This window comes from Eptesicus fuscus, chromosome 6 (genome assembly GCF_027574615.1).
Source record: "Eptesicus fuscus isolate TK198812 chromosome 6, DD_ASM_mEF_20220401, whole genome shotgun sequence".
NCBI classification, from domain to species: domain Eukaryota; kingdom Metazoa; phylum Chordata; class Mammalia; order Chiroptera; family Vespertilionidae; genus Eptesicus; species Eptesicus fuscus.
Window position 1 is genome coordinate 79,484,596 of NC_072478.1, and position 24,779 is coordinate 79,509,374.

Genomic DNA, 24,779 nt, shown 5'->3' on the forward strand with positions numbered 1-24,779 from the left:
TTTGGTATATTAAAAAAGATGCTCATGTCAATTTTTTGTTCCTGTTTTTTTTTTTTTTTAATGGAAATTGATGTTTGTGGGGGTTATCTCATTTACTGTTTCTGTGCTTTAACATTTTGCATTTAGCACTGTTGAAACTTTCTAAACATATTTTTCTTTCATGACATTTTGAGATATATACCAACCATTGGTGACCGGATCATGGACATGATTATTTTTATCTCCCTCAAATATTCACCCTCTCTTCTTCATATTCCCACTCATTTTTTAATATTACTTACACACACTCCAGATGATTTTAGAATGGGGATTTCTGAAATTGTTGCTCTGGTGGCTTTCATAGCTCCACAGTTCATTTTATTATACATGTGAACATATTTTTAAGATTGCTAAACAGATTTTTAATATCCCTAAAACATGAGATATCAAATCTAATGGCTTTTTCCCCTTTTCAGAGTCTTTTCAATATCAGAATGAGATCCTGCTTTCTCTGTAAAAGGATGCTAAAACCAGGGGATCTTTAGCAACTTTGGAACAATTGGTGATAATTCTGAGTATAACATTTATAGTTGATTTTCCCTAAATTTGAATATCTTAATAATTTGGATATATATATATATACTTCCCCATGAGAATGGAATAAATAGGAAAGATAATTTATTGAAATTGCTTAAGTGAATAAATTAACAAATTATTTGTACAAAGTTGTCTGTTAAAGTTTATCCATTTTTAAATCAGACATTGTAATATTTCTGGGGGTATTTTCCGTTGCAACTTACCTGAATATAGGCCATTCATAATGAAGTACACTATAAAACTAAAAGTGACCACTGCTATTAAAATTACTGTTTTCATCCAGCAGCATTAATTACTGTAGGGAATTTACAATATGTTTTTTTTAAACAGCTGATTTTAATATTTGAAGTTATTAATCCTAAAACTTAACCTAAATTCAAGGCCTAGGCCATTTGACAGGCTCTTTTTGAACATTAATTATTATGGGCTAAGTGAAGATCATCTAAACTAGCAGTGGCATGAGTGAGGTAGAATTTCTTGATGCAAGAACAACCAGATGAAAAGTGAAAGATGATTGTTTCAAGCCAACGGTTTGTCATCTTTCAGCTGCCAAACTGACTACCAAGTTTTGATGTTGAATGGTCTGGGCAATTTATGCCTTTAGGAAAGTTTGAGTATGGCAAAAGTTATGTGTTAAAAACATTTTTCTTAAAGAGAATTTCATAGCTACTCATTTATTTTTATTTTGTCTCCATGTTATGTTTGGTATTCATTTTCTTTTTCCTGATGTGCTTTGCTTTTGTGGAAAATTGTCTTGTTTGAAAGGTGGAAACATGGTGGTGATACTCTATGTAAAATAAAATTACTTCTTACCAGAAATATTTTACTCATTTTGGAATCGCAAGATTTTAGCATTTTTATGAATGCATACTTTGTTTCAATGATTATTAGTAATTTGCTTATTAAATTTTTGTAGCATTTCATGGGAAAATTTTAAGCTAAAGAATTTAATTTTCTTGATTTAGGATGCACTTTAATAATTCAAGAGGTCTCCCGAGTTCAAGGACCAAACCTTTATGTTTTAAAATCTTAAGAAACATGGAAATATTCTTGTTAGCGTGTGTTTGGGTCTAACCTGGATTAATGCAGAAGGATCCTAAGAGGACTTAAGAAAAGATGTCTTTATTGTAAACTGGCAGTCAAAGTAATGAGATAGGTGACTTATGAATTCACCTTGACTTAGTCAAACAATGATGGCAATCAGCTAATGAATTATTAGACACATGTTGGGATTGAGTCAAACTCGCATTCAGCTGGAGTGGATTTGACGGTTTCCAGTTCAGGTAGTTTGTTGGTGGTATTTCATCTACCTCCCTGCCTTCTACATCTGGCATTTTCTTTAACCCATCTGCCTTTTTCCTTGTTCGTCTCTCCTTCTTTATTCTTCTTGCCATAGGCTTGCCAGTGGCACTCAAGCTTACCCCATTGAGAAGGAAGTAAATAAATTGCTGACTTCTGTCTTAGAACAGCTAACTGACCCCAGGAAAATTTTTGTATTATGAGGTAATCAGGCAGTGTTTCTGACTGCTGTTTTCCCCATAGTCTTAAGTTGGTAGTTTGAAAGACATCAAAATTGTTTGTTAATAATTTGTGAATTAAGAAATTTGTGAATTGAAGAGAGTAAGAAGTATGTGTATTTTAGGTAAGTTACTGGGGCTGAGACTTACTGCTTTGGAAATCTGAGAGCAGAAAGGAGAGAGTTGTTTGATGTGCTTGTGTGAGTGTGATATGTGTATCAGGGAATGGTTTGGAGGTAAAGTGGGAGGATTTTTATTAGAGGTAGGAAAAGTACTAAGGTGGAGTCTTAAATGAGAGTTGTTTACTAAGGACAATGAAGTTGATCTTTGCTAAGGAAATTTCAATAGCCAGAGAAAATGGGTCCCTTGTTGGTTATGGGAAAGCTTTTGGTCTTTAGCTAGATGTTACGATGATGATGCATTATACAGATCTGTTTTCAGACGTAGGATTTTTGCTTTTCTGGACAAATTAAGTAGAACAATTGTGGAATGGCAACTTTTCTGGTCAAGGCAAGTTGGTCCTGCAGACTTACTATTTTGAGAACTTTTTTAGTTATCCTATATAATAAAAGGCTAATATGCAAATTGTCCCCTAGTCCAGGAGTTAGACTGGGGATGGGGCCAGCCAACAGCCCGAAGTCCCGCCCCCCCGGATGGCCCCGCCCCCAATCGCCCACCCAACCCCATCAGTGGGCTGGCCGGACCCCACCTGTGCATGAATTCGTGCACCAGGCCTCTAGTAATTTATAAACTATCAGGAATATATATCATATGTACTCTCTATTCTCCTGGGCTCGTGTTATAAGATAACTTATCTTTACTTTTCAAAATGGTCCTTAGATCAAAATCATTTGACTTTTTTTGCAGTCTACAAAGATCTGTATTATACCTTGCTTTTATAGAATCTTGAGCCTTTAGTCCACATACATTTCTTAGAAGAGGACCATAAACCAGATAAAAACACTAAATTGCAATATTAGGCATCTTTTCTATTTCTTATACATTTGCAATCCTAACAAACATTTTAACATTGTGAACCTTATGAGAACCTCAGAATACTATATTTATGAAATCAGACAACATACCAACCCCCAAACTCAAGTTTGTTTGTTTTCCCACTTTTCCTATTACTTTAAAATTGTAGAATTCCCAAGAGTTCAGTGGTGGGAGATGTAATAACATAATTTAGTACATCTTGGAAGTTCTTATGCCTTTTGTAGAATGAATTGATCATGTTTAGATTTCTGTTCCCAATATCCCAGAAGTATTTTAAATTATATAAGAAAAAAAAATTGCTATAATACTTACTTTTAAAGTTACCTAATTCAAGTATATTTGGATTAACTCTTGTTTTTTAGTTTAGTATGGACTTATTCTCAGTGATTTTGACAGATTACTTTCAAGTTTCATTTTACCCAAATCTGTATATGTGATAAAATCTCTTTAAAGATAGCTAAGAGAAAGGTGTTGATTTTGTATTCGGAAGGTAATTTTTTGTTAAGTTCATTAACAATAGCAGAATTGTTTTTATAACTTATTTTGTAGAATTGACAGTATGATTTTCACAATTCATTGTGTGTCAGATTTGAAATTATAATACAGTTACAAGTCAGTCCAGAGCCTTCTTTAATAGCTCCCACCCTTAGGAATGTTGAAAAAGAAGTGAATTCCCAAACCTGTGTCAAGAACCAGTGATTTAAATGTCTTTGAAAGACTTCCTTAGTCTAGTCAATGGCGATAAATGATAGCCCATTTCCATGCTGCATAGTTGTTAGGGTTTATAAAGTTGTCAATATGTAAAAGTGCAAAAGCGGGTAAAACTATGTAAAATTGCCTATAAATTTTCTAGTTTTCATTATTTGCACTATTTACCTTTGCACTTGATTTTTTGGAAGTTAAGACTAGTCACTTTCACTTTTGTTTCTAGTCTTTTCTAATTTCTTACAGAGTTATGTTTTTAATATCCCACCCAAAGCATGCTTATATGCAATTAAATATGCTTTGTAAATCCAAGAAAACATTACATAGTGTTAGCTATGTGAAAAAAAAATTGTTTCGATGAAATTTTTAATATGGACCTTTATTTGCCAATAAAATCCTTTGTAAATGTGAGCTTTATTCAACTATTTGAATAGACAAAGTGAAAGCTTAGGATAGAAATACATATATATAATGATGTCTTTGAGATCCAACTTCCAGCCTGAGATGGCTTGGTTTTGGAGTGATTTGTATTCACTGAAATCAATGAGATTTGAGTCTAGCTGGGTATTGGCTTAAAAATCTGGAAGTGAAGTGGGTGGCAAGTGGCAGCTCCCTCTTTCATGTAGTTTTCCATAATGCTCATAGAGTTTTCTCATGGTCAGTGTGATATGACTGGTATTGAATAATTATATTAAATGAATATTCCTTTTTGGAATTCAAGGTTGACTCACTTTTTGAGGGGGGTGTGGCAAGGGATAAGAGACTTTATTTTAACTAGAGGCATTCTTATAACGTAAAGATGTGCTCTAGAAAGAATAGGAGGACAAAAAGTATACCTATGAACATATATTTTGTCTTAGTGAAATTGTGCAACACAGGTTCAGAATTGTAAAAAAAAAAAAAAAAGGTTGATAGTTTTGTCAATAGTGTGAAAATGTGTTTTGGCTAAAATTATTTTTGTAAGTTGTTTAATTATTTCATTTTATATTCCCTTTCCCATAGCCTTTTAGGCAATTCATACTTAAAACCAACAAGTAAGAGGCCTCTCTTCAGATCTGATTTATTTTTGGAATGCCAGAGTGTGTTTTTGGATTGGGGGGAGCTGGGAGTAATGTTTTATTTCTTGACATGCTCTTCTCAGGCATGTCTGGCTAGTCATTCTGGATCTTATTGTTTGCAAATTGTGTTGAGAATTCAGTGATGTATTTGAAAAGAGAAAGTCCTCTATGATATAGTGTGAATGTTTGTGGCTGGAGCCTTGTAGCTTTGTTTTTAATTTGGGTAGAAAGTTAAATTTCCATTGTTCAGGTTTTAGGCTTATGTAGTGGAATTGTGCCTGGTAGTTGTCTAAATATGGACCAATTTGGGGACACTAAGGTTGACAAATGTGTATCTGACTCCAAATAATCCTTTACTCAAAACTATAAATTAAAGGCTTGCATCATTAGAGTTCTCAAGTTTTATGTTGACAAATCTTTAGATGTGGATGATGATCAGCATTATATCTATGAATTTCCTTTGGGAAAAGAGAAAAATTCAGTCTCCAAACTTTTTCTTAGAGACTAAATATACCCTATATGGAAAATGAAAAATATTTTAGAAAGTGGCTTTTATTATTTTTATGGAGTTTAATCAGTTTAATTAATTATTTTTCCTAGTTTGAAGCACTATTCACAAATGTGAATAAAGGGAAAAGATCGGCAATTTGCCCCCCACCCTTTAGGCTCTTTTTAGTTTTCTGCCCCCATTTCCCAATCCTGATATAAAATGAATTACGGGTATTGCTCTAAGTACCTATAACCCGTTTTTGGGGTTACAGATTCCTTTGATAATCTGATGAAAGTGATGGACCCTCTCCCCAGAAAAAAAATGCACATAGGTAATTTTGCAAATAACCTCAGGGGCATCACACATCTTCTGAAACCCAAGTTAAAAGATCTCGCTCTAGGTAACTCTATAGAGAAAATTTTAATTCAGTTGATAAAATTAATAACTAGCTATTGGCTTAAAACATATCTGGAATTACTGTTACATGGTGGCCCCGATTAGCAAAATATGACATTGCAACCAGCTTTGTTAGATATTACAACATCAAGACAGAAGGAAGAAAGCAAAGTTTTGAGAGCTATTTATAAGGAGTCAGGGCATCTCTAGACATGGGAGCCATTTCTGGTTCAAGGCAGAGGTCAGAGTGCCTGATAGCTTCTGGCAGGGTAGAGTTTGATAAACCACAATGCTCAGGATGCCAAGGGGTTAGCTATTATCTTAACCCCTTCCTCACCAAAAGATTTTAGTTTTGTCTATTGGGAAACAAGATGTCACTAGGAAAAAAAGATTTGCCTTACAACTTTGCTGGAACACATCAGTTTGGTGATATATGGGACACCAGTATTATTTTTGAGAAGGTGCATAAAACCAAAGTAAGTTATTCTCTGTGTAGAACAATATTTATTAGTAACATTTCTTTGGATGTATTCGCTTTGACAGTTTTTACCAGTAAATATTAGTTTTATTTAAAACTGGGAATCCAGTTTATAAATAGGATAGTTGGTATATCTGTTCTTTCCCCCATGTGAAGAATAGTTTAAAGATTTATGCATACTTTTTACTTTTCTCTCCTGATGCCATGGAATGGGGTGGGTGGCGGGGTGGAGATCTTTGAGTCAACAACTGACAAGATGTCTTCTCCAAATTTAAAAATTGAGAAGCAGCACTTTAAGTCTAACTCTACACCATTTTAGTGCATGTATTAGTTTTAATAATGATTTTTGGTGCATGCCTTTGGGCTTATTCAAAAGTGTACAATAGGAAAGTATATTTCCTTTCTTAGAAAGGAGATGTTTTTCTACTTTGCAACATGTGATTACAAAAATCTTCCTCTGTGGGAAGATTAACCATGTATTGAACTACTGAGAAGTATATATTTTTAGATATACAGAAGGAATCTACATGGAGCAGCATTCAGACCTATATAGAAGTCATAGCATTCTGTATAGGACCAAAAAGGAAATAACATTAAACACTTAAACAGATTTTGTTGGGTAGAAATACCTTTAGATCTTGCATTGACTTACAAAAAGAAAATGCCACAGAAGTTTGCTGAAAACTTTTGTTGTTTGAATTTTCTCTGTCAGTGTATTTAACCCAAATACAACAGTTTTGGGTTTACACATACATTAAGAATCAATAAAACGAAGCTAACTAAATAGATCAGTCTGATTTGCCAATCCAGCTTGACTGAAATAAGTAAACTAATCACTTGCAACATGAAAAACTGTCCAACTCCTCTAAGGTTTTGACAAAATAACCTTGGCTGATGTGGGGAGATTCCCACTTTGATTTCTGACCTGACAGTGAAGATTCATACTTCACCTGATTTCAAACCTGACTGTGTCTGTTTAAGGAGCTATGGTACAGTTTGCTAATTCAATCTCAGATACCTGTTGATTACCTGTAAGATCTAGAGTCCAAAGTAGCCAGCAGCTGTATCCCTGAGAGCTCTGTGCCCATCAGATGTCTTAAAGTAAGCAGGGTTGCGACAAGTCACAGCTCAGATGAGTGCTCTCAGATGCTGTGGACAGCCCCAGCTTCATGAATTGTAACTGCTTTCTTGGGAGTCATCACTGAAATAATGTCCCACACGGTGTTACTTCCTGTAGTTGCTCTCTCTCAGAGGAGGCCCAGAGCACACATTCTAAGAGCTTGTGGTACTCAGAGAGGGGGTGCTAACTCTGATGCCCTGGCAAAATTCCAGTTTAGGGATGTGGGTCTTCTTGCCATTCTAATTGGAAATGTGCATTGCTTTCCATTTTCCCTGTTGGCCTCAATGCAAACCAACCTAGTCTGTTTCTTTGCCCCAGTCCCAAGTCTCTTAAGATGCTGGTGTATATTATATGGGCTAAGTTCTTGTCTTACCCCAATTGCACAAGAGTTAAGGATTGATTGAGCGCGGTGTCCGAGTGCCCTGTAATTGGAGGGTAAACTCTTGTAATACTTTGGCGATAAAATTGGCCCTCTTTTAATATAAATTGGGGAATGTGCACTGGCCAGAGGCTTCTAGCCATGAGGTGTGAGCTAAAACCTATTTTCCCTCTTTTCTTACAGCATTTTGAGAAAATCTGTTGGGTTTTCAGTAGTCAGGGAAGGCCGGAGTTCTGCAGCTTTAATCTAGGTAACTGAGGCTGGTTTGAGCAAGACTTTGGTTAATTAACTGGATTCTCAGATGCCACAGACTCCGTGAAAAGTCACCATTATTTTCAATGGTTGTGATAGAATTTCCCCCAGTAGCCATTATTTTAAGATTATATTACAGAGTTGCTTTATTTGAGCTTTTTATGTATACACAATCCCAAACTGGAAGAAATTTAAAAAAAAAAAAAGAGGAATCCTGCTGTGAAAGGTATATATTACTCTAGATTTTTCTTACTGTAAATATTGTAAGATTGTAATACTGTCGATATTTTATTAACCAACAAATGTTAATCTATGTGAATTCAGACTTATTTTAAATGTGCTTCTTATTTACTGTGTGTGGTTCTTGTTGCTGACAGTATTAAGTTATATTCTGATGTAAGATTAACTTTATTAAAGAATGTAAACATTAATGTTTCCTTATGGGAAAACAAATAAAGTATAAAGAAGACAATTCTTTTCATTAAAATATACTGTGTATTTACACTTGCTAGACCCAGCACCACTTATAAATTTAGTACATTATTCAGAATTTTAGTTAACACAGCTGACATGGTTGTGCTCTGTTTGAAAGTCTAAAAGTAGGTATTGTTGGAATATAAACAGTTTGTTTTTGTCTGCTGTGAATCATCTTGAAATTTCTAATCAAGTTTGTAAAATTTTTATAGTAAAGCATTTTAATGACAATTTAAAAATTTATCTTCTCTAAAGAATGGTCAAAGTGATATCCTTTCAGAAATAGAATTGTTCTTTAATATCTTTCCAAAATGACTTTGGTTAAATGGACCAGATGTGTATCAGTTAAATTTTAGGACAAAGTTGTGATATTCTTTGAGTTTACAAGTTAATCCTTATTGGAGATGTGCCAATTATATAGTAGAATATCATTCATTTGCACTGTTTGGGGACCCCATTAAGAATGCTGAAATTTGCCAACAAAGATGTAAGCAAATGCAATTTAAAAAGTAAATTTGAGCATTCTGTATTAAATATGTGTAGTTATTATCATATGAAGAAGCACCGTGTGTCAGGCTGTAATATAAACCATACTTGCTGTCATGTTCTCCCATCTCAGTGCTGGGAACTCACCATGTGGAAACCAAGCAAATGTGTTGTGCATCAGCCGGCTTGAGTTTGTTCAATATCAAAGCTGAAACTAGCGAGGTCTGCTGTACTGCTTATTGAAGTATTGTGATTCTTTTAGGCATTGATTCTTACAAAATATATACTGTAACAGTATACTTTGTACAGATTTAAATTTTATTTGAAAAAAATGAAATAAAGTAGGCAAAAAATAAAGATGTTTATTTTTCATGTGACTATATAAACAGATCAGTCTTTTGTTTCAGTGCCTTTGGGGAGGGTCTGGTTGCTCCTGGATATTCTCTTTTTTTATAATATTTGATAGAAGAAAACTATTTTTAGGACCCAGTGGCAGGTATACTTGCCTGATCATTAATTGGCTGCAGCATTAAGTGTACTCACACACTGGAAAATGATTTTTTAAAACAAATTGGGTTTGTGGGGTTTTTTTGGTAGTTGTTTTGTTTTGTTTATTATTGATGACAGCATAAATGGAGTCCCTGTCTTGCTTCTTGAGTTCATTTTGAAAATTTTCTGATGGTGAGACTGTTAACCTAGTTATCACAGTTGAAGAGAAAGAAAAACTTTCCCCTATATCATGCCTCTCCCATGGAAGGTTTTTGTTTTCTGTTTTAAATTTGGAGTTGGTTTGGGGAAGTGGAAGGGTTACAAAAGAGTATATGACAAAAGATGAAGAGAGTGTTCTGAAATAATAGAAGTGCTTGAAAATCAGATATTTTAAATCTTCTTTTCTAGTAAGTAGAATGGTGGACAATGAGTAAAGTTACCAATAAAGATGTGGCACAGGAGTGATCCTTCAGAATAATTTTAATGGGACCTTCTCATTGAAGATTAGATTATCTGACCAAGAAGAACCATCCCAGTTTTTGCCCCTAATTCAAAAATCAGTGGAAGCCCAGGGATATGACATTTCCTTGACCTTTAGAAATGGAGTTGGAAGTTTTATTTGTGGCATTCTCCTCATTTTATCTTTTCTGGTGCTTTCAGTTACCTTCAGCCTGGATGTAGGAAGGTTTGAAACAAGTAATTGCAGGAACAGGGTTCTTGCAGAAATTGCATTATGGAAAAATACAATGTTATTTAAATGTGTATGACAGTGACTATGGCCATTGAAGTATTTCAAGTTCACAGTATCACAGTTCCCGGCTTCCCTGGGCGAATCCTAAGAAACTGTTGTCGTTATTGTTTTGTTTTTCCTGCTAAAATGTCCCTTCTTTCTAAAGAACAGCAGACTAGCTATTGAACTAGCCTCTACTTCTGATAACCACAAAGTCCAATAAAAAATAATGTAGAGACTTTACCATATAAAAACTTAACATGTGCTGCTGTTTTGGGGAGGTAGGTGAGGTTTTCGCATGGCCGTTATGGCTCAGTGGTTGAGGGTTGACCTATGAACCAGGAGATCATGGTTTGATTCCCGGTCAGGGCACATGCCCGAGTTTCGGGCTTGACCCTTAGTAGAGGGCGTGCAGGAGGCAGCCAATCGGTCATTCTCATCATTATGTTCCTTTTTTTAAATATTATTTTTATTGATTTCAGAGAGGAAGGGAGAGGGAGAGAGAGAAACATCAATGATGAGAATCATTGACCAGCTGCCTCCTGCACGCCCCCTACTGGTGATCAAGCCACAACCTGGGGATGTGCCCTTGACTGGAATTGAACCCAGAACCCTTCAGTCCACAGGCCGATGCTCTATCCACTGGGATAAACCAGCTAGGGCTCATTATAGATGTTTCTACCTCTCTTCCTCTCCCTTCCTCTTTAAAATCAATAAAAATATATTTTAAAAGAAACTAGTTTTCCCTGTCTTTTGCATGCCTCTGATTTGGGGGGTAGGCACACAGAGGACAGGTGGGTACTTCTTAAGGACACTAGATTCCTCTTTCTCCTCAAAGCGGGGGTCAGACCAACTCCTGGGTCTCAGGCACAGGAGCTTGTAGTAGAAACTCTAGCCATGATTTGCAGTAAGTATAGGAAGTAATAAGCCAGAAGCCAGGCCCCTTTCCTAACTGTCCTGTGGCCTTAATCTTTAAAGAATCCAAATACAGGGCTGCAGGGTAACATCCCAGATTTGAAATAGGTTTTAACTACAGAGCCAGGCCTTGTAGGGCCACAGGAACCCCTTAAATAAGGAGTCCACCATGTTCAACAGAACTATTTCTTTTCTAGTGATGTAACTGACAATCTTTGCCCACCCCCACCTTCCATTGTTGTTAACTTTTATTTAAGATTGTGGTATGTCATTTACTTTGGCTCTTTTGCATGGTTTTGGACATCTCTTTGTTTCTACTTTCAGTAACAACTTTTTTCTAAGAAGACAGGACTTTTTGACTTGGAGAACTGGGTTTTGGGCACAGTTCTATTCATTCAGGATCAGAGTAAAGAGAGATCCCTTTTTCAGGCTTTGCTTCCTAACCCCAAGGCCAGCATACGTCTCCACTGCTTTCACCTCAGCATTATCCCCCATACTTCTAGAACTTGATGGGGAGGAGCCACTTTTTTCCCTTGGAAACGGGGATTCTACCTTAATATTGCAAATCTCCATAGCGTTTCCAATAACGTCATTCCTACCAACATTGATTTTCATTCATCTTGATTTTTTTCAAATCAGGCCATTTGGCACTCAGGTTGGCAGTGGGAAAAGTCACAAAACACTCACTGAATGTTGTAATGTTTAAAGAGCAGGATATCCCTACCTTATACCCTGCAGAGTTATCTAGTTAACCCCTAAGAATTCTGACTAACCCTACATGCCCACCTCAGACCTCAGACCTTCCCCAGGGAGCAGGAGTTTGTCAGCCTCCGGGGGAGATTGGCAGTATCTCCAACCTAGCTCTGCTTTCTTTCTCTATCTCTGTCTGTGACACCAGGGTGAGTCTGTACTGTTACTATCCTAAGTTTTTCCAACCCCACCACTTTTTTTTAAACTAATGTTGAGCCCTAACCGGTTTGGCTCAGTGGATAGAGTGTCAGCCTGCGGACTCAAGGATCCCAGGTTCGATTCCGGTCAAGGGCATGTACCTTGGTTGCGAGCACATCCCCAATGGGGAATGTGCAGGATGCAGCTGATCGATGTTTCTCTCTCATCGATGTTTCTAACTCTCTATCCCTCTCCCTTCCTCTCTGTAAAAAATCAATAAAATATAAAAAATAAATAAATAAAATAAACTAATGTTGAGTGCTTAAAATATGCAAGGCACCAAGCTAAGTGTTTTGTCTAGGTTATTTCTTTTAATTCTTAGTACAACCCTGTGAGATAGGCACTATTAATATCCCCATCATACAGAAGAGGAACTAAGGTACAGAGAAATTACCATGCCCAGGGTCATGTAGTTAGAATTCAAGTCACCAGTTCCAGCAGGCTGATGCCAAAGCACATCCCCTCACTCGAGTGCATTGCCTTCCCTGTGAGGTTCTGTCTCCTCTTTCCCTAACGTGTACGGTCTCCCTGACTTTGATGTTGCCTCACCTCAGGATGTCTTCAGCTGGATGGCAAAGCCAGTGTTCTCTCTAGCAAACGATGATTTCTCTGTGTAGCTCCAAAGCCACAATTCCTGTTTTGAAAGTTGATTCATGAATGAATCTACATTTTCAATTTCCCCCTGTCCTTTCATGAGGGGAATGACTTAGCGCAGGTCTGAAAAAAGCTGGCAAATGGCCCTTCCAGGCCTCTCTCCACTGCTTTTGCTTAAAGTAAGCGCGGCCCTGAGTACTATTCCTGCCTCTTGCCGCCCTCACCACAGTGACCTGATCAAAGGGCTGTGTGAATGAAGCTCTTGAATTCTGTCTAGTGGAGTTGTTGATTTCTTTATTGTTCCCAGATTATACCACCTCCCCTTCCGCCCCCAGCAGACACCCTATCTTTCTTACAACAAACCTCCTATCTTGGCCCATTTATGTTCAGTTAGAGGCTCAAAAAGGATCAGGAGGCAGTCTCCAGGAGGTCTGTGTCTGCCCGGATCTGCCAGGACCAGATCTGTAGTTTCCAGCTCAGAGTTTTGCTTAGGCTTTTACGTTTCTGAAAGCATTTTCCTCTGTCCTCTAAAATGCTATTTCCCAGATGCTTCCTGACCTCCAAGGGGAGGTCCAGAGTCTGTCACTCTCCTGGGGCTTCTTCCAAAAATAAAATATGAAATTCCTTGGGACTTAAGGGTGGTTTAGAGGGCTGTGGCATTTGTTAGAACTCTTATCCGAAAAAGGAATATCATAATTTAAACTGGAAACCCTCATGTTTTTTGTATCCTCTAAGAGTGATTTTCAAAGTGTGGCCCCAGAACTAAGAGCATTAGCATCCTTTGGAAATTATTAGAAATGTAAATTCTTGGGCCTCACTCCAGACTGAACAGAATCAGAACCTGCCTAGAGCCCAGCAATGCTCAGTGTAACAAGCCCTCCAGGTGATTCTGATGCACATTGAAGTATGAGAACCACTGCTCTCTAAAGCAAAGGTTGATTCTTTTGAAGTCTTAGGTTTGAGAATGATGAAAGCTTAGGGCCCCATCACCTGCTTCACAGACTCCTCTCCCCCAACCCCCAAGGTCCAAGTTAAGAATTCCTGCTGTGGAACTCAGAACTTGTTCATGTCTCTGTGGCTTCCACCCCCTCAACACAACCTCATGAAGGGGTGGCAACATACTCCCTCTTTGCTTTTTCAACTGTATATTGTTGGTTGTCACTGAGAGTGGGCAGCCCCTGCACCAGATAGCACAGAGAAAAAGGCTTGCTGCTCCTTGTATGTGCTGTAACTGTAGCCCATGCATTGAGACAAAAACCAAATGCTCAGGCATGGGGCACCAGGCCAGGGGCCTGGACCAAATAGAAAAGTGATTCCTTCTTTTCATTTTTCCCCTCCCAGCCTGGAGCTGGGAGCTCTGTCAGAGCAGAGCTGCTAAATAAAAACTGCTGAACTTCCTGTGATCGTCCTGACTGGGAATGTGGACTGCAGCTAGAGCTTAGTCAATGGCAAGTCCTGGTTATGCCTGTTGTCTCTAATGGTTTGTAGCATCCCGGTTCACTTGCACAAGTATCCAGATTTGAATGACAAATTATACATGGTCACCCATTTTCTCACCTAACAACCTCCTCACCTCCGTGCTTGCCCCCTGCAGTCCATTCTCCACACAACAGCTAGCTTGTAAATGTCGTTACAAGGCCCTTACGATCTGGCCCCTGCCTAATCCTACAGTATTCTGTCCTTCACCTCCGTATTCATTTCTCTTAAGCCATATTGGACATCTTTCCATATATTGAATGCACAGAGCCCTTTGCCACCTAAGGGTGTCTTTTCCTAGAACATACTTCCCTCTAGACCCCTATGTGGAGATAGAGTTTGACAGTTTGCAACCAACTCTCCATAAAGTGAGTCCCTGAAGAACCAGGCTGTTGCATGGTGGGCAGAGGGAGAACTGGGAAATCAGACCACCACTCTGGAGGATTTCCAAGGCCTTTGAGCCCTGTTTTGTTTTTGTTTTTTGTTTTTGTTTTTGTTTTGAAGAAGCATGGAGGTGGAGATAAAAGCATCAGGTTTGACATCAGGCCTAGATGCAAATGCAGGCTCTGTCACTAGCGCTGTGGTCTTAAGCGTCTCTACCTAACCTCTCCTAGTCTCAGTTTCCTCAGCTGAAAATGGGATAAAAGTGCCTACCTCATTTGATTGTTGGGAATGTTAAATGAAATAATTTTTCTTAATAGTTTATTACACAGTTCTTAGCGCAGAATAATGTTCAATAACTGCTATCGTCGTCATCCTCCTTCTTGTTGGGAAAAGGGGAGGCAAATGTGGGACCCGAGTAGTCGATAGGAGCACTGGCTCCAGCAGCCTCTGCATTCTCAGTGGAGGAACCATGAAAACAGCACATGCCTCTGTAGAACAATTCATTAGCCTGCATTTAGCTAAAGGGACCCTTTCCGTTCAGCTTTTGGCCTACCCTCATACCTTTGTCCTGCAAGTCCAAAGAGGATTCAGTCTGTGGCTCTCTCTTCACAGGCCTAGTTGTATACTGGACCAGGTTTATTTTTGATCTGTCACTTAGTGTCTTTGTTCCAGGTCTGGTGTGTCTGAGGTTTTCTGGTGATGGAAGAGAATGCTCTTTTGGAAAACAATATGTGGTCTCTGTCTAGGGACTCTGTTTCCTTCTGGCTATAGGCAACAGCATAGACTCTGCCATCTGCCAAGGTGTGGGGTGACTAGAGGTCAATGCTGAATATTAATTCACCTGTTGGACATCTAAGATAGCAGTTAATCAGCCACAGGAAACAGCTCTTGCGTAAGAAAAGGAGTGATTGGCCTATGGCAGAAATTCTTTTTTTTTTCCTTTAAATATATTTTATTGAATTTTTACAGAGAGGAAGGGAGAGGGATAGAGAGCTAGAAACATCGATGAGAGAGAAACATCGACCAGTTGCCTCCTGCACACCCCCCACCAGGGATGTGCCCGCAACCAAGGTACATGTCCTTCCTTGACCGGAATCGAACCTGGGACCCTTCAGTCCCCAGGCCGATGCTCTGTCCACTGAGCCAAACCGGTTTCGGCAAATATGGATCAGCTGCCTCCTGCACACTCCCCACTGGGTATGTGCCTGCAACCAAGGTACATGCCCTTGACCAGAATCGAACCTGGAACCCTTGAGTCTGCAGGCCGATGCTCTATCCACTGAGCCAAACCGGTTAGGGCAGAAATTAATTCTTAAGCCTGGGCTTTTTGGGGTCTGTAAAGCTCCTAAAGTTTTACATAAGATTACCTGTATGTGCAAGATGCATTTTTCTGAGACAAGGATCCATAATTTTCTCCAAAACTCTGAAGGGAAGTCACAACCCAAATAGGTTCAGAATCACTGTTCCTGATCTGAGAGTAGAAATAGAACCCTCTTCTAGGTGGTCTCCAAGTGGCTGCTTCCTTCAGCCTGGCTGATCAGCAGGACTATTAGTTGTTTAGGCTTCGAGGAAAGAGAGCTACTCTCCTTGTTGGACCTGTATTAGATGGTTGGAGTCTGCCACACCCATTTGGGAAATTGGAGCTCTTGAACTAGCTAAGTATCTTTTCTTTTCCCTGAAATTTAGTTGCAATATTATAAGGTACTCTAAACCAGCAATCGCCAACCTTTCAGACCTCACAGACCACCAGTGGTCCGCGGACCAGCGGTTGGCGACCACTGCTCTAAACTGCCACATTTTGTGCCAGATGAAGAACTGGTTTGGTGTCATCTCAAAAGTAGGAAGCAGCATTGGGTGACTTCACTAGGTGTGTGTTGGTGATAGTAATGGTGGAGGGTGCAGGGGTCTCTCTATGTTGCCCTCATTTGAATGCTTGGTGTATAGTTGGTACTTAGCCACAGCTTATGCATTGATAGGGGAGTGGTTTCCTTTTCTTTTGGAGACATGAATCTAAGTGCCATAGTCCATTTTTTAATTTCCCAGAGGCCAGTGGCTTCTCCTTATCTCAGTGGCATCCTTTCATGAGGGGTCAGGTGCCTTGGTCTTATCCCCAACTGTGCTTATTTACTCCTTACCCTTCACCCTACAAACCCTGAAAAATATCTCTGAAAGCCAACTTGGATGAGGCCTGTGAGGTTGATACTTCCTGAAACATTATTTTATTGTTGAAGCTACACCCCAATACTGGGCAGTAGGGCACTGTCTCCTGCTTTTCTTAATACCCATCACTTCTTTTTGCAACTTCATATCCAAACTGGAAAATGGCATTGACCTGGCTGCTGAGAATTTTCCCCTCCTCTCAAACCCCAAGTCCATGTGCTCAACCCATCTTACTGGAATTAGATGCTGCAGAGTTTTCCTAAGATGTGGCTGTCCTGCCTGAACCAGCCTAATGTGCTCTGAGCTCAGAGTCAGCTCACAAGAGGGAAGTTATGGGCTGGGAATAGCTGAGCACAGTGGTTCCCTGGGCTCCGCCAAGAGCAGAACCTGATCCCCATCAGATGAATTGGTTGAAGGCTCCATGAGACAAGAGTTTCACTTTGCTTTGGAGGCCTTAAGTCGGAATGTTTTCCAGACATGAAACAGTCAAATCTCCAAGACATAAGCCTCTGACTTGGAGCCATCAGACCATGCAAGACCACCCAGCCCACCAAAAACATAGGCACATCCACTGACACTGCCATTTGGGGTGTCTGCCATCATCCCAGGACTTCCCTGATCCACACAGAGCTGAGGGGTCTTGGAGGTGATTAAGGCCCACACAGGGCGACATTTTCTCTGCCTGCTCTTCCTAAAAGCTCTCTAGACAGGAAAAATGTGGTCTTAGGAGGGCCTGCCTGAGCAACATCCACTCTGTGAAAGATCGTCCTAAGGACTGGAAACCATGATGTCTGAGAGGCAGCTCTTCCTCCCACTCCTCAGGGCCAGCAAAACTAATTTTACTCCTTCCATCTTGCTTCAAGTCTCCTCTCACGCACCCTGTTCCACTTAATCCAACAGTTTTGAGCTGTGTCTTAATAACTATGACTTGAGTTATCTCTTGATTGTAGGACTCTGGGGATGATGAACAATGGGGAGTAATCACCCTCTGGTGCTTATTTTGCTTCCTCCTGAACCTGGGCTTCTGAGAAGAAATTGTGAAGGAAAAGACAGGCCTACAAGGCCATATGGTCTCCCACTCTGCTACCAGGTAAAACGAACCAAACCCCGCCACCCCCCAGTCCAGGCCAGCTGGTCCTTTTAAACTTACCAGTGGTTGCTCGGGCTATACAGAGGCTTTTTATTTTTTATCAAATGTATAGGCCCTCTCCTTTATGGCTTTGCATTTTATAGTTTTTATTTATTTCATTGGTTTCAGAGAGGAAGAGAGAGATAGAAATAGAAACATCAATGATGAGAGAGAATCATTGATTGGCTGCCTCCTGCACACCCCACACTGGGGATTGAGCCTGCAACCCCAACATATGCCCTGACCAGGAATCAAACCATGACCTTCTGGTTCACAGGTCCATACCCAACCACTGAGCCATGCTGGCCCACACATTTTATGGTTTTTAAAGAAGATTCCCTATCCCCAGAATAAACATATTCTCCCATATTTTTTTGTACTTTTTATGTGTGTGTGTTTTTCTTTTAAATACTAAAGGCCCGGTGCACAAAATTCGTGCACGGGTAGGGGCCCTAGGCCTGGCCTGCAATCAGGTCTGATCTTCCCCAGCTGCCAGCCCTGCCCCCCGCCACCGCTGCTGGTCACCCTCTGTGTGTCAGATGACCTGCGGGGCGATGGGGCCCCGGCGCCACCCACATCAGCCGCCACCCACCCCGAGTTCCCGGTTCCCCATCAGGCAATCAGAGCCTGCTGGTCGGGGGGAGGGACCAAGAGGTTGGCCAGCAGGCCCCAATTGGGCTGGGGCAGCTCCTGCGTTGATTGTATGCCCCCTGGTGGTCAGTGCGCATCATAGCCAAGCGGTCATTCCGCTTTCTGGTCGATTTGCATATTATGCTTTTATATATAGAGAGAGAGGTTTTTATTGATTTCAGAGAGGGAGAGGGAGATAGAAACATCAATGATGAGAGAGAATCATTGATCAGCTGCCTCCTGCAAGTTCCCTACTGGGGATTGAGCAAGCCCCTACCAGGGCATGTGCCCTGATGGTGAATCAAACCTCTGACCTCCTGGTTCATAGTTTGATGCTCAACCACTGAGCCACACTGGCCAGGCTAACTTTTTTTTTTTTTTGCAGAGGGTCACATGCTGTCCAGAATTATTTATTCTAAGGCCCTCTTCTCCCCAGTGACTTGAAATACTATTCTGCTCATATTCATACTTCCATAAGTCCATAAATACCTGTTTCTGGATTCTCTATTCTGCTGCATTGAAATGTTTTATATTCCTTGTACTAGTACCATGCCATTTTACAGTAATTGTAGCATTTGAGTATATATTGATGCAGTGTTTTTCTCCTTTGCTTTGTTTCCCCCAAATTATTGTGTTATTTTTACATATTTTTCCCTTGAGACTTACTTCTCAATCAGCTAGTCAAGTTTTATTTAACAAGTTCTATTAGGACTTTGGTTGGGATCTTATTGATCATATAAATTAAGTTGAAAGAGAGTTGATATCTTTACAACATTGAGTCTTATCCAGAAACAGAATGTCTCAACTATGTTCTTAAAGTCCTTGGGAAAGACATGCTCTCTTCTGATCCTTGCAGTCCCTCAGTATCTTTTGTCTGGTGCCCTGAGCCACCAAATCCTTGTATTTCTGTGTCCTGTGATCCTAGCTTACTCATTCCCTTTTCCCGCTCAGAGATGGATAAAATATTTGCATTTTCTCAGGAATTCTGAGCTTTATATTTCTAAGACCCAGAAGAACTCCTGAAGGATTGTCCCATCTATTTTCTCCTGCCTTTACATCCCATTCCTAGAATCTCTCTTCTCATCTTGCTCCCTCAGGAATTTCAATATTTCTAATCTAGATTAGGGTAGCTTAATGTTTTCTTTCGTCTGGACTCCCTGAGAATCTGGTTGGCTTAAAACACAGCCCCTTGTTCTGACCTCTTTTTTCACTTTGTTCCATGTAATTTCTAAGCTTTGCCCAGACAAGATGATATCTTGAAAGGAATGGAGTTTACAGAGCAATTGAGGGAATAGCAGTGTTAGTAATTCCATGCCAATTGTCCACCCTAAAGGCATGAGCTTATTATCCCAGATTTGCCAACAGGTACCTACCATCCTATGACTGCTCACCAGCCTGATCTCCACAGAGAAACTAGGAATTCGTAGCCACTTTTGGTCCTTGATTTCTGTCATGTACATCAGCCTCAAGAGGCAGGCTGCTAGGTCAGGCTGACTGCTGAAGACCTAGAGGTGAAGCAAGAAGGCCCTCGCCCTTCTGTTCAAATCTCTTTCAGAAACAGCAGCATCCACCTGTTTTGTTGCCATGTGAAAGTCAAAAGAGCCAGTACTAAAGTTGTGTGAGCTTTCAGACAGGTGTGGTAGCCAGAAAGTGGAAAAACAGGAGCATGACCCAGGGTCCAGGTCCCTACCTCACCCAGAGAATAGCCGAACGTGCTTTAAGGCCAAGTACAATAACAATGCAAAGACATAGGCAGTTTGCCCAGAGCATTTAAATGTACACCCAGGTACCCAGAAAGGCCACAGAATCCCACCACTCAAACATGCTCTGCCCGACTATGTTCCTCTTCTGTTTCTGTACCCACGTGGCTCTCTCTACATCACTTCCTGCTTCCAGGCTCCTCTGGGGCCGGTAACCTGAGTTACCACTAAAATGTCCCCCGAAGCCTTGACAAAACTTCACCTGGTGTTTCGATCTTAAGATTTTAGGGTAAGGACTGTGGAATTTGTTACAGTGATTGGAAAGTTACTCTAGCATAAGACTATTACAGAAAATGACTCCTAGGCATTGGTGTTTCAAAGGACAGAATGAACCTATCGTGAACCAATTCAAGGGGCAGGAAATCTGCCATAGTGTCTGCAAAGTTCTGGTAACACAAACAGAGCTGGAGTCTGATTCCTGGAGATTTTGCTTCCAAATGCAATATGCTGCAAAGAATTTTCCCTGGCTACCCCCACCCCCAGTTGCTCAAGGCTCAGCTAGCCACCCAGTGTTGCATGTATAAATCTGAAATCAAAGTCCCAGACAGGGAGAGGGATTGTCACAAGTAATTGCAACATCCCGCAAGAATTTGGGAGTTAAAAGGAGCCAAACCTGGGCCTTCTCCAAAGCTTGCAAGTCTAAGCTTTCTGAGAACCACATTTGATCTGTTCCAATGTGTTGAATGTGAAGCTTGTCTTGTGCCTGTTTGGCAGCTCTGGGGGACTCCAGGGTTCCTGTAGGCCACTATGGTGACATGTGTGACTTCCCCTAGGAAAGGAGAGAGTGGAGAACTACCTGCTATAAGCCATAGGCCCCCGGAGTTGGCCTTAGCCATGCTCAGAACACTAGTCCAGGAGAGAAGAAGGGATGAGGGCTCTGAGGGGCGAAGGCTCCCGGATAGCTGCGGAGTGGACTTGGATGGGAGAGGAAGGGGCACAGGCATCCTACCACACTGTTACGTCCTTTCTCAGCAACTCACTCTGCCCTTGTCCTCACCCTTATCTTATCTCACTTTATTCTCACATCTTCATGGCATTTGAGATGATATTCTTTTTCCATATATAAATAGCTACCTTCAAATTGACAGCTTGGAGCTCAAACACAGTAGCTACTCAAACTATGTCTCATGACCACTGTATTAGGGAATACAGTTGGTTGTTAATGAACTTCATATTATCGTCATACTCACCATCATAGAATAGTTAGCACTTAACTGGGCCCTTGCTTTGTGCACAGCCTCCTTATGAGGCTGACATTGCTAGTTCCCTATTTGACAGAGTAGGGGCCAGGCCTAGTGAGGTCAGGTGGCCTGCCCCAGGTCTCCCAGTTGGGTCAGAAGGGGAGCCAGGCCACCAGGGGGCTTGGGACATTGCCATGGCTCCTTTTCTTCAGGAAGGAGTAGAAGGAAGCAGAGCCCAGTGAGGTAGGTGCCTGCTAGCCCCAACAGTCCAAAACTTTCAGGCACCATTGGAAGGGGTCTTCACACCATGTCTTTCCTGGGCCCCTGGTCTCCCACGGCTGACCCAGGACCACTGGGACATGATGAGGATGGAGTGGGAAGGGAGGGGGAGTTCTGTCCGGTTCCTTAAAGAGTTCTCATGCCCTGTGAACATGCAGGACCCCGTTGGCATGTGAACCTTGCTTCCCTCCTCACAATTCCCCAGGACTTCAGGGGTGAGGCTTTATCTGAGTGGCGGGTTATTCCTCATCCCCAACACTCTGGCCTTAGCTTCAAAGAACACAAAGAGAATGAAGAGCAGGTCAGGTAGACTTCTACTTGAAGGTCAGTGGTCCTCCTGTCCCTCAGCCCAATTTCTTTTCAGCACAGCCTGCTGTCTCTCTGTCCCCTCTGCTGATGTACATGGCAGGTTTATTGAATTAGCCAGAGGTGAGTCAAAGTGCAGCTTGTCCTCAGAGCTAATTAATATTTACTGAGCCACGACACGGTGAGTGACGCCAAGAGTGGACTGTGTCCTCTATATCAGCTTAGGGAACAGACTTCAACCCCTTGTGCCTGGCTGGGAAAGGGAACTGGAACCAGTCAAAAAGTAGGGATGATGGGTCTCCGAGCTACTATGAGGAGCAAATGAGGTCATGCACCTAACATGCTTACCACAGTTCCAGGCACATATCATGGACTTAAAAATTGATAAATGTGCCCTGGCCAGTGTGGGTCAGTGGTTGGAGCATCAGCCCATGTACTGAGGGGCCTCGATTCTGATCAAAGGCATGTGCCTGGGTTGCAGGTTTGGTCCCTGGCCCTGGTCAGGGCATGTGCAGGGGGCAGCTGGTCGATGTGTCTCTCTTGAATTGATGTTTCTATCTCTCCCCCCCCCCCCGCGCCCCCCCCCCACTCTCTCTAAAACTCAATGGAAAAAGTATCTCTGGTGAGGATTCAAAACAAAACTTTGATAGCTGTGTTTGTAAATTGTAAAAAGGAGAGGCAGAGACCTGGCCAGTGTAGTAGGTAGAGCATCGACCCTCACACTGAAGGGTCATGGGTTTGGATTCTCTTTCAAGGGCAGGTACCTGGGTTGCAGGTTCAATCCCCAGCCCGATGGTAGCGTGTGTGGGAGGCAACTAATGGCCTCCCTTCCTTCCACTCTCTCTAAAAATCAGTGGGAAAAATATCCTCGGGTAAGTATTAACAAAAACATAAAAAGGAGTGGCAGGGAAAGGTGGCTGGGAGGTACTGTTCCCCTCCGGGGAATGTTCCAAGGGAGGGGAGGGTAATGGTTAGCAGATGCTGCGGGGGACACAGACCCTCAGGCACCCTCACCGAAGAAACGAGGCATGCTTCTCCCCGTTTTCACCAGGTCCCTTACAGAAGAGGGAGGAAGTGGGGTTAGCTGACCGGAGGAATTCAAGCAGACCATGGGTAAATGGAGGCTCTCCTTCAGCTGTTATTGTATTGCAAAGGGAAGGAAACCTGGCCTGGGCAAAGGAGCACTGGCCTATTTGGTCTCTGCGAGGCCAGGACCCCTCCCCCACTCCTCTCACCCCTTGTCCTTGTACACACCACAACCCCACCCCACGCATGACAGAAAACTTTTGACCTGGGTCCTTCTTCCACACGGTGCTTCCTTGGGTCCTCTCCTGTGGAGCGCCCTGATGAAGCCATTACTATGACTTGGTGGCAGTGCTTTCCTTCTCCCTCTGCCTTCTCTGGGGCTGCCATGCCTGACTAGCATCTCACAGCCTGTCCTGTCTGACTGCTGGGCTGCAGGGGAGTCCCACTGCCCAAAGACCTCTGGGCAGTTGCAGCTCTGGACAGCCAGTCCCCGGCTCTCTGGGCTCATCATCTAGGCAGCCCCCGTACTCCCCGTGGAAGTGCTAGGATAGCCAATGCCTGGTGTCTGGGCTCTTCGGTCTCTGTCTACCAGGCTTGACCCCAGGGCCCCATCAGAGCCTGTCCAGAGTCAGGTTGGGAGTGACCATGAAGCAGCCCAGTCCCCGTCATGGACAGGCCATTCTAGCAGTCAAGGCCATGGTCTGTCTATCTTCAGCTGCCAGAAAGATGGCTTTTCGAAGTAAAGGACAGAGGCACACCGTAAGGCCTGGATGGATTTGGGCAGGAGGGTACACTGAAGCCCACAGTTTTCATTCTGGGTTTGCCACATCTGTACAGAGCCAGAGGCTGGGTACAAAGGGGTCTCCAGTTACCTGAGATGACATGGGTGAGGAAAAGGGAATGGGAAATGGGGCAGAAACTGACACAGCCAAAGTTAACAGCAGCTCTGTTGAGCCTGAGGGTCTAAGGCCCCTGTGCCCCCTTCTTAACACACACACACACACACACACACACACACACACACACACACTCTTTTTAATCAGTTGCCCACAGCTGCTCCCTCTCCCTTCCATGAGCTGGGCTTCCTCCTTCCTGACAAAAATCTCTTGAATGTAAACCAAGCGTTTTCTATTTTTATTTCTGGTAGTGTATGACCCAACCTCTTAAAGAAACCCGGGTTTCCCACCTGCACTTACGCCCTTCAGAACTGTGCACGCGGCAGCCTGCCTTCAGCCAGCTCCGCAGAGCACTCTCGCTGCTTTTCAGAGGGGTTTCCAGCCTCCAGCTTTTCCTTCTGTCTCTCCCATCGCAGAGCCAGCTTTTACTGGGCCTCTGAGCCTCTGAGGTAGACACCCTCCTCCCCCCCCCCCCCCCCCCCCCCCGCTCCAGCCTTCCACAAATATTTATTCTCTCGCTCCTTCACACCCCTAACCCCCACTTTCTAATCCTGTCCACTTGGCAAATTCTAATGGCTCCAGTGTTCACACTCCAGCCCATCCCCACCAGCCCCTCCCCCGAGGCTCCTGCTGTCAGAACCATTTATCTTCTGAGATTGGAAGCACCCAGAGGGCAAGGACTTTTACCTCCCACAAATCCTAGGGCCCTGATAGGCTTCCCATGGGCACTCCTGACCTGTTGAATGCGGAGCCTCTCCTAATGACTTCCTAGCATGCCTCAGAGCTCTCTGCCTGGCCCAAAGTCTGAGGAGTGGCAGATCCGGGTGTGGCTGGGCCAGCCAAGAGTACCATGGTTAGGTCATTGCAGACGGAGGGGAGATATGGGACATTTCCCAGAATGGGTGAAAATGAGAAGGAGTCTTTTATTTTCAGGGAGATTGGGAGAGAG

General features: G+C 42.1%; 1 protein-coding gene across 1 annotated transcript; it reads left to right on the forward strand.

Annotated features, from left to right (window-relative positions):
* Positions 1 to 3,678: 3,678 nt before the first annotated feature.
* IGIP (IgA inducing protein) lies at positions 3,679 to 9,315 on the forward strand. Its single transcript, XM_028147323.2, is given in 2 exon segments — positions 3,679 to 9,027; positions 9,029 to 9,315. Coding segments are annotated over 2 exon segments (234 nt in total). The 5' UTR covers positions 3,679 to 8,904; the 3' UTR covers positions 9,140 to 9,315.
* The last annotated feature ends 15,464 nt before the right edge of the window (positions 9,316 to 24,779 follow it).